The following is a 10745-nucleotide window of genomic DNA, read 5'->3' as shown; positions in this document are numbered from 1 at the left end:
ATAATTTACTCTAATCAATGTTTTGTAACACAAAAATAATGTTTTTTTCCCCCTTCGCAGTGGCTCCAAATATAAGGGAAAGCATGGTAGTAAGAGAGAGAAAAGGATCTGCATTGGACTAGGGACACAGTCCAATGTACTGTAATGGAGAAAGAGGAGTATGGTAGATAGTTCTAGAGCCTAAGAGTTTAAACAAACTGCATGTCAGAACCAGGAGGCTCCTTCAAAATGGAACCAAAGACTGATATGGTGTTGGTTGTGATCTTTCTCAGCATTGTGACCCTGATCACTGCCTTAATGAACAGTGCAGTCATACTGGCGATCATGAACACAAAAAAACTCCACCTGCCTGCCAACTACCTGATCTGCTCTCTGGCTGTCACTGACTTCCTGGTGGCCATCTTGGTGATGCCCCTTAGCATCCTCTACATCGCCACAAAGAAGTGGCTGCTGGGATGTGTTGTTTGTGAGGCATGGCTGAGCGTGGACATGACCTGCTGCACCTGCTCCATCCTGCATCTGTGTGCCATCGCCCTGGACCGCCACTGGGCCATCACCAACGCCGTGGAGTATTCCTGCAAGAGAACCCCGCGCCACGTCGCCATCATGGTTACCATCGTGTGGACCATCTCCGTCCTCATCTCAGTGCCGCCTCTGTTATGGAGGCACAGCGGGGATGACAACTTCGGCAACTACACCAAGTGTCTCATCGAGCACGACCACATCGGCTTCACCATCTACTCCACCTTCGGGGCCTTCTACATCCCCATGGCCCTCATCCTCATCCTCTACTACAGGATCTTCATCGCAGCCCGGACCTTGTACCACAGACGGAGCTCCTTGGGGGCCCAGTGTAAGAGGAGAGCCAGCAGCCACAAATGCCTCAGTAGCTGCCGTGTCGCATCAACGTCTCTCTGTGCGTCTGAGCAGTCTGCCTCGGACCCCACGCTAAACACAGAGCTAAATATACTCAACGGCCCTACCTGCGTAAGTCAGACGGCGGGGGACCGCGGGACCGGGGGACCGAGGGACCGGGGGACCTGTGATGAGAGGACACAGATCTGTGCCTCCAGAGAGAGGAAGGCTGCCCGCACACTGGGCCTCATCCTGGGGGCTTTTATCCTATGCTGGCTGCCTTTCTTTGTTAAGGAGTTACTGGTGGGCCTCCAGGTGTTTCATGCCTCAGCACAGGTGTCAGACTTTCTCACGTGGCTGGGATACGTTAACTCACTCATCAACCCCCTGCTCTACACCAGCTTCAATGAGGACTTCAAGCAGGCCTTTAAGAAACTGCTCCGATGTAACAAGTGCAAATAGGACTGCTTTCTTGGATATGTCTGAGCTGATTGTTGGTTGGCTGTAAACAATATATTAAAGAAGCCATATGTTTTTATACATGAAGAATACATTTTATTTTGGAATAAAAGCTGGTTTCATTCTAACTGAGACAATTGTAGTGTGCCTTTATCCAGAAGAGTTCTAAACAGATCATTTACAATAAGTACATACAGTGCATTTATTTGACAATATGTTAATAAAAACAAAAGTAATAAAATACTAATAGCAATTCGTCTTAATGCTTTACAGTAGCTTATACAATTAACATTTTGAATACAGGAATACAATTACGGTAAGAGTGGAGTAAAGTTATGACTCATGACATTGTTGCTAAGCTAAAAAGAGCCTTTAAAGCTCAGAGATTTCATGTGCCATCCTACATGCTTATTGAGTTACATCTGCCAGGGCCTAGTGTCCAAAACAACCAAGGCCGGGAGATTTAAAAACACAGGCCGGGAGATTTAAAAACACAGGTAAAAGAAAGATGAAGAGATAGTACTGCAACTTAAAGGGGCAATCTGCAAATCAAACAATAACAAAGCGTACACCCCACCACTGTTTCGGTAAACAGCTGAAGGATGGGGCTGGAGAAATTTAACCACTCAAATTCATAGACAGAGCAATGGATGCAAGGACTGACCATCCATGATCAACATTATAGTTGTGTTGTAATTGTAAACAACACTATAAAGTGTTTGTTTACAATTACATTGTTAACAAACAATGGAGTATAACAAGCTTATATTTTGGGTTCTGAGGTTGTACGACAGTTGAACTAAGCTCATGAGGCATGTATAAGTTATAGTATTCAAGAATCAATGGGTATATATATAATTAATTTAAAAGTCCAAAATTATTTTTGCAATCACGGATTGCTCCTTTGATATTCATCCTTGACATTTCCAACTTTCAGAGGTGGATAGATTGATATATTCCTGAAATTATTCTTCAAGCATTCATGCATTGTCATTACCTATTGTAATTACCTATTTGGAAGGAAATGAAAGGTTTGTATTGACAAGTCACCCTGGGACAATTTGGAGGAGTTACAAATGTTTTATTGGCATTTTGCTTTGCGTTACTAGGGTTATGTTACCTTGCATTCAGTTCATAGAGAGTTCTAAGCAGTAACCGCAACATAACCTTAATTTAGAGCACACATTCATTTAATGAGAAATCTTTCACTTTTGTGTCAGATGTTCAAAGTATTAAAAATTACTTTAGATGTAATGATTTACAAAGCAAAAGACCATGAACATAAGTTCAACTAATGAACCAATGACCCTACCTCGCCCCCGTCTGCATAACAACAGTTACCTAGTAACATCCCATCTGTTTAAGGGATTAGGAGCTCCCATCCATAGTCAGGATGGAAGTTTGTTTTGTCTTGTCTTTCGACGGCTGTGCAGTTCCTTTTTTCATTTAAAGGATTATGAGGCATGTAGCCAAGTGGCCAATGCCTCACACACAGAGATCACTGATAAGGTTGGAGGGGTTTACCTAATGACAGTTGAGCACATGGGCAGAGGGACAGCAGTATAAAAGTTCATGGTGGGAGCAGTAGGCTCTTCACTGAGTACTGAACAGGCTTCCACCAAGAGACACACACAACAGGTAATGCCTTTTCCATTCAGTATGTTGTTTTTCCAATGTATTGTTTTACTGCTGTTTTTTGTGTTTATCAGTTATCAACTTGTCACAATATCTGAGATGAATATGTTGGTTTTGAATGATTTATAAATGTTTCTTGTCAGGTTATTGCCACCCGTCACTATGATGTGCTTGTTGAAATCAATTGGAGTATCCCTCATCCTGTCCATTCTTCTGTACATGGCAGACTCTTATCCAAACAGTGACATGACAAACGGTAAGCTTTGTGTTACATTACTGTGAAAGTACTGTTTTTGTCAAAATGACCAGTGAGTTGTTCTTGGAAAATATAAATCGGTAAATGACCTCCTTATTGCCAAAGTGTGTTCTTACAAGGATGAGAGATACACATTGGCGGTGCATGGTGCATAAAGTTTACAGATCAGATTGTTCATTCAATTTTCAATTAATTTATGTCTTCACTATCTTCACAGTGGGCTGTGAGGAATGCAAACTGAAGGAGAACAAAGTCTTCTCAAACCCTGGTGTCCCTGTCTCCCAGTGTACAGGCTGCTGCTTCTCCAGGGCTTATCCAACCCCACTACGGTCAAAGAAAACTGTGTTGGTCCCAAAGAACATCACCTCTGAAGCCACATGCTGCGTTGCAAAAGAAGGGAAAAGGTTAGGAGTTGGGATTGATATCCTCAGCTACACAAAGTTTGATCATCTGACATGACGACATTCCTAGTGTCATACACATAACATGTAAATGTATTTAACAAAAACGAACCCAAATGTGTTTTTTCAAACCATCTCTCTTTCTCTTGATTATTTTTCTCCTCCTCCTCCTCTCTCAGGTGGTGGTGGACAACATCAAGCTGACGAACCACACAGTGTTGGTGCAACACCTGTTATCACCATAAGTCATAAACAGTCTGTGCTTGGCAACAGATACTATGTATTTTGCACAACTTATTCCTGAAGTGTTTTAAGAGAAATCACATATTAAGAGATCATTGGCTGCGTTTAAACAGGCAGCCCAATTCTGATATTTTTTCCACTAATTGGTCTTTTGACTAAACACATCAGCTCTTTCCACATCAGATCTTTTTCCAGAGCTGATCTGATTAGTCAAAAGACCAATTGTCAAGGTGTCAGTGTGCAGCGGTAGGATGGAGTCAGGCGCAGGACACAGAACTGAGTACACAACCAACTTTACTCGGGAAAACAATCAAATCTAATTTCCACGCATTGAAACATAACAGCTCACACCACTAACAACACCAAACAAAGAACAATCACGCACAAAACCATGCGTGAAGCAGAGGGTTAAATAGGGGACTAATCATACGTGATGGGAACCAGGTGTGTACAATCAAGACAAAACAACATAGAAAAAGAAACGTAGATCGGTGGCAGCTAGAAGACCGGTGACGACGACCGCCGATAGCCGCCCGCACAAGGAGAGGCACCAACTTCGGCGGAAGTCGTGACACCAATTTGTGAGAGAAAAAAATCTGAATTGGGCTGCCTGTGTAAACGCAGCCAATGTGATCCACAAAAGGTGATAGTCTGCTGAGAATATTTATAGCGCTCTTAATATATTACTGTCGCAATTATAAAGTCATATTCCTGTAGCCTACTGGGTTGATCAAATGTAGACTTTACTATATGAATTGAATACTCATTAAAATGTTCTTCAGTATTTTACCACATGTTCTCTCCTCTGCTTCTTTTCTTGAGCAACTGACGCCTTGAGTAAAACCAATGTTTATGCTTTTACAAAAAAAGAAAAAATTGTTTATCTCCCACACTCAATAGCCTATGGATCAAAAGTCAGGGTTTTATCATCACACAGCTGTCTCAGGTAGGCCTAGAAGGCTGTGTTTACACAGGCAGCCCAATTCTGATATGCTTTCCACTAATTTGTCTTTTGACCAATCAGATCTGCCCTGGAAAAGATCTGATGTGAAAAGATCTGATGTGATTGGTCAAAAGATAAATTAGTGGGAGAAAATTACAGAATTCGGCTGCCTGTGTAAACGCAGCCATATATCTACAGTATGTGTCTACATGTATGTATGACATGTATGTCCTCATGTAGCCTAACAAGCTGTAGGTTAAGCATTGTATTTAATAAAATACTTCAAAACTCTGTGTAGTATTAGAATGCATGAGGGGAACATTATTAGAATACAACCACATTATATAGGCCTAGACTGATGTTCCTTTTATGGGCAACGCAAAGTGTAGGCTACAGTGCCTTGCAAAAGTATTCATCCCCCTTGGCGTTTTTCCTATTTTGTTGCATTACAACCTGTAATTTAAATGGATTTTTATTTGGATTTCAAAAAATTTTAACAAATAAATAACGGAAAAGTGGTGCGTGCATATGTATTCACCACCTTTGCTATGAAGCCCCTAAATAAGATCTGGTGCAACCAATTACCTTCAGAAGTCACATACAGTGAGGGAAAAAAGTATTTGATCCCCTGCTGATTTTGTACGTTTGCCCACTGACAAAGAAATGATCAGTCTATAATTTTAATGGTAGGTTTATTTGAACAGTGAGAGACAGAATAACAACCAAAAAATCCAGAAAAACGCATGTCAAACATGTTATAAATTGATTTGCATTTTAATGAGGGAAATAAGTATTTGACCCCCTCTCAATCAGAAAGATTTCTGGCTCCCAGGTGTATTTTATACAGGTAACGAGCTGAGATTAGGAGCACACTCTTAAAGGGAGTGCTCCTAATCTCAGCTTGTTACCTGTATAAAAGACACCTGTCCACAGAAGCAATCAATAAATCAGATTCCAAACTCTCCACCATGGCCAAGACCAAAGAGCTCTCCAAGGATGTCAGGGACAAGATTGTAGACCTACACAAGGCTGGAATGGGCTACAAGACCATCGCCAAGCAGCTTGGTGAGAAGGTGACAACAGTTGGTGCGATTATTCGCAAATGGAAGAAACACAAAAGAACTGTCAATCTCCCTCGGCCTGGGGCTCCATGCAAGATCTCACCTCGTGGAGTTGCAATGCTCATGAGAACATTTACATTTACATTTGAGTCATTTAGCAGACGCTCTTATCCAGAGCGACTTACAGGAGCAATTAGGGTTAAGTGCCTTGCTCAAGGGCACATCGACAGATTTTTCACCTAGTCGGCTCTGGGATTAGAACCAGCGACCTTTCGGTTACTGGCACAACGCTCTTAACCACTAAGCTACCTGCCGCCCGAACGGTGAGGAATCAGCCCAGAACTACACGGGAGGATCTTGTCAATGATCTCAAGGCAGCTGGGACCATAGTCACCACACTACGCCGTGAAGGACTGAAATCCTGCAGTGCCCGCAAGGTCCCCCTGCTCAAGAAAGCACATATACATGCCCATCTGAAGTTTGCCAATGAACATCTGAATGATTCAGAGGAGAACTGGGTGAAAGTGTTGTGGTCAGATGAGACCAAAATGGAGCTCTTTGGCATCAACTCAACTCGCCGTGTTTGAAGGAGGAGGAATGCTGCCTATGACCCCAAGAACACCATCCCCACCGTCAAACATGGAGGTGGAAACATTATGCTTTGGGGGTGTTTTTCTGCTAAGGGGACAGGACAACTTCACCGCATCAAAGGGACGATGGACGGGGCCATGTACCTTCAAATCTTGGGTGAGAACCTCCTTCCCTCAGCCAGGGCATTGAAAATGGGTCGTGGATGGGTATTCCAGCATGACAATGACCCAAAACACACGGCCAAGGCAACAAAGGAGTGGCTCAAGAAGAAGCACATTAAGGTCCTGGAGTGGTCTAGCCAATCTCCAGACCTTAATCCCATAGAAAATCTGTGGAGGGAGCTGAAGGTTTGAGTTGCTAAACGTCAGCCACGAAACCTTAATGACTTAGAGAAGATCTGCAAAGAGGAGTGGGACAAAATCCCTCCTGAGATGTGTGCAAACCTCGTGACCAACTACAAGAAACGTCTGACCTCTGTGATTGCCTACAAGGGTTTTGCCACCAAGTACTAAGGCATGTTTTGCAGAGGGGTCAAATACTTATTTCCCTCATTAAACATGCAAATCAATTTATAACATTTTTGACATGAGTTTTTCTGGATTTTTCTGTTGTTATTCTGTCTCTCACTGTTCAAATAAACCTACCATTAAAATTATAGACTGATCATTTCTTTGTCAGTGGGCAAACTTACAAAATCAGCAGGGGATCAAATACTTTTTTCCCTCACTGTAATTAGTTAAATAAAGTCCACCTGTGTGCAATCTAAGTGTCACATGATCTGTCATATGATCTCAGTATATATACACCTGTTCTGAAAGGCCCCAGAGTCTGCAACACCACTAAGCAAGGGGCACCACCAAGCAAGCGGCACCATGAAGAACAAGGAGCTCTCCAAACAAGTCAGGGACAAAGTTGTGGAGAAGTACAGATCAGGACCACTTTAAGCCGTACACTCCACAAAGCTGGGCTTTATGGAAGAGTGGCCAGAAAAAAAGCCATTGCTTAAAGAAAAGAATAAGCAAACACGTTTGGTGTTCGCCAAAAGGCATGTGGGAGACTCCCCAAACATATGGAAGAAGGTACTCTGGTCAGATGAGACTAAAATTAAGCTTTTTGGCCATCAAAGAAAATGCTATGTCTGGCACAAACCCAACACCTCTCATCACCCCGAGAACACCATCCCCACAGTGAAGCATGGTGGTGGCAGCATCACGCTGTGGGGATGTTTTTCATCGGCAGAGACTGGGAAACTGGTCAGAATTGAAGGAATGATGGATGGCGCTAAATACAGGGAAATTCTTGAGGGAAACCTGTTTCAGTCTTCCAGAGATTTGAGACTATACCTTGGAATGGCCTAGTCAAAGCCCAGACCTCAATCCAATTGAGAATCTGTGATATGACTTAAAGATTTCTGCACACCAGCGGAACCCATCCAACTTGAAGGAGCTGGAGCAGTTTTGCCTTGAAGAATGGGCAAAAATCCCAGTGGCTAGATGTGCCAAGCTTATAGAGACATGCCCCAAGAGACTTGCAGCTGTAATTGCTCTACACAGTATTGACTTTGAGGGGGTGAATAGTTATGCACGCTCAAGTTCAGTTTTTTTTTGTCTTATTTCTTGTTTGTTTCACAATAAAACATATTTTGCATCTTCAAAGTGGTAGGCATGTTGTGTAAATCAAATGATACAAACCCCCCAAAAAATTATTTTAATTCCTGGTTGTAAGGCAACAAAATAGGAAAAATGCCAAGGGGGGTGAATACTGGTGTTCACGTGCTAGTCAGAACTAGGAAACTCGGAAATGTATGACTTGCTAACTGGTTGTAGTTAAGGGTGACACCAATGTAGCGCTTTCCTATGGTCGTCTCTCCGGGACTCCCTAAAAACACGCCACTTCAATACAGCCACGACTTTTTGTGGCAGGTTAGAACGTACTCAGCAGGGTCTGAGAATTAGATTAAAGTTAGGAAAAAGGTTAGGGAGTGAACATTATTTATAATAAGGGTTACATGGAGGAAATCGGAAATGGATGGCTCTTCCTTCAGCAAAATATAAAAAAACAACTAGTGACCCTTCCCTATACCCAAAATTATAATTAAAACAAAGTGGATAGCAGAGAATATGTAAACCGTTTTCCCTAACTTCTTGGACATACCAGAGCCTTAGATATGCAGTTTTAGAAACTGTTCTTAATCCTATAAGCATTACATGGCAATGCAGGAATTTTGATAGCACACAGGGCTGCAGGTTGTGGGTTCGCAGACCACCGTGGACAAGAGTAGGGGTAGAAAGATCTCCTTTATAGTAAAAGCATTGCTTGAATCTATCAACGTATTTGCAGGTCCGTGAAAAAAATGCCTTTTATATACATTTCATGCAATTCTACGTCATTTTACATATTAGAAGAATATGTTTTAATACCACACAAATTACCGAAATTACAGGGTAAGAATGGACAGAGCGATAGGCCTATGTGTTCATCTTATCATATTTTTCCAATGCCAAATCAGTGTGTCTGTCTTGTTTGCAACAAAATTGTCCCTGTTTGCAAATAATTAAATCTGAGACGTCATTAGCAATCTGAGCATTGTACTTTCAAAAGTTAAGCCTACCTTTTCACCCCAGACAGAGTAGGCCTACCGATGCAGAAAAATGTGAGCTTTAACTGCTGTCTATTCTTCTTCCGTGGCTTAACCCAACAAGAGAAGGTCACAAGTGTTTCCCTAAAAGCCGTCTGGGTTTAAACACCTTCTATTGTACAGAAAGTTAATAGCTTAATCAATTGATAGCGACAGAATTAGAGTATTTCCCAAGCAAAGTCATTTTTTGTCTTCTCAGATATAGAAGGTTGTAGCTCAGCTTCTTAATGTCAAATAAACTAAACAATGATATTCCCATATGCATCAGAGTCTAGTCTTTCCCTGGTATTTTACAGCTTGTTTCTAGCATAAAGCATAGCGGATCAAATCGCTGTTATAGATCCCTTTATATAATCAGATCCATTTTATTTTCTTCTAAATCTTAAGCTAACAAGGGGTAGGCCTGTGCTTTTTGCCATTTTCTTTAATAAAAGGTAGGCCTATGGCATACCCTCTCATACCCCCTCAATTTGAGTCTTGGTTTTAACTTAACAGCCCTTCACTGACACAGAGGTAGGCTATTTAAAGAGTGCATGGTGGGTAGAGGAATTGACCGACAAATCTATGGATATAGCAGCCTATAGCCTAATTTCGTCTGTCAAACAGGTAGGCCTACCTCTTATTTCTTAAATAGGAAGAAATATGCTCCAACACAAAGCCCTCTTGTTGTTAGTAAAGACTAATTAAAATGGAGACGGTTTAAATGAATTATGCCTACTGGAATTTGCCTATTTTCAGCACCATGAACTGCCCATTTCTGATTCATTTTGCTGCGGCTCCTGCTTCAAGATTGAGCACCACAATGTCAGTTACTTGAATCTGGCTTATTGTGAGGTCAATAACTCTGATAAATACATCATAGGCAATAAACATATTGTTGTTAATTAAATCAATTATAGTAGTAGCAAGCTATCAAAGTTGACCTCCCGTCTTCCTTCTCAGCTTCACGCACTCCTTCTCAAACTGAACAGAACATAGGCAAAAATAATTTTCGGACTCTCCCCCTGATAATAATTAACTTTGACTCTCCCCCTGAACTGCCACCGTAGACTACACAGCACAGCCATTGGTTAGGCAGAATACAAAAACGTTTTTGATCAGCAAGAGCATGCTGGGGCTCAGGGTTGGAACATCCATTGCAGTGTGTAATGCAGCCTAGTTGTATTTACACCATCCCAGCCACTATCTTAGAAATATCACTTTGCACTGTGCTTCTCCAAGCATGCACTACGTAGCCTATAGCCTATGAATGATTTGATTGAGACCACACAAATAGCCTATAGGCCCAATTCATATTGCTCGCCCAGTGGAGAATCAGCGATGAGTGGCAGCATCAGGCACACATCCATATATAGCCTAATAAGCAACTCATTGTAAAACACTGAGAAATATCGACATTTCATCAATTGCAAATTACATGACCCTCCCCTGGACCAGATTTTTTTTTTTTTATACTAAACCCTCCCCTCGACTGAAATGGAAAAAGAATGACCCTCCACCATTTTCCTAACGGTAACCATTCTGTAAATGTCGATCCATCCCTTATGGTTAGCGAAAATGCTCTCCTAAGCTGCTACGAAAAGTCACTTCGAAGTGGCGTGTTTTTAGGCAGTCCCTCGTCTCTCCCTTCCCCCCCTTTGCGTGTGCGTGTGCGATTCTGGCA

The 10745-nt window shown here is 42.0% G+C and overlaps 1 protein-coding gene across 1 annotated transcript; it reads left to right on the top strand.

Moving 5' to 3' along the window:
• Window positions 1–201: 201 nt before the first annotated feature.
• LOC311145315 (5-hydroxytryptamine receptor 1E-like) lies at window positions 202–1317 on the top strand (the record flags this gene model as incomplete). Its single annotated transcript, XM_084181549.1, has 1 exon — window positions 202–1317. The coding sequence occupies one exon, from the start codon at window positions 202–204 to the stop codon at window positions 1315–1317; it is 1116 nt and encodes a 371-aa protein (XP_084037675.1).
• Window positions 1318–10745: the final 9428 nt, after the last annotated feature.

The sequence above is a fragment of the Coregonus lavaretus genome (genome assembly GCF_964263955.1).
Source record: "Coregonus lavaretus genome assembly, chromosome: 18".
NCBI lineage: Eukaryota > Metazoa > Chordata > Actinopteri > Salmoniformes > Salmonidae > Coregonus > Coregonus lavaretus.
The sequence above is the reverse complement of the archived record's forward strand: the minus strand, read 5'-3'. Positions and strand labels throughout refer to the sequence as shown.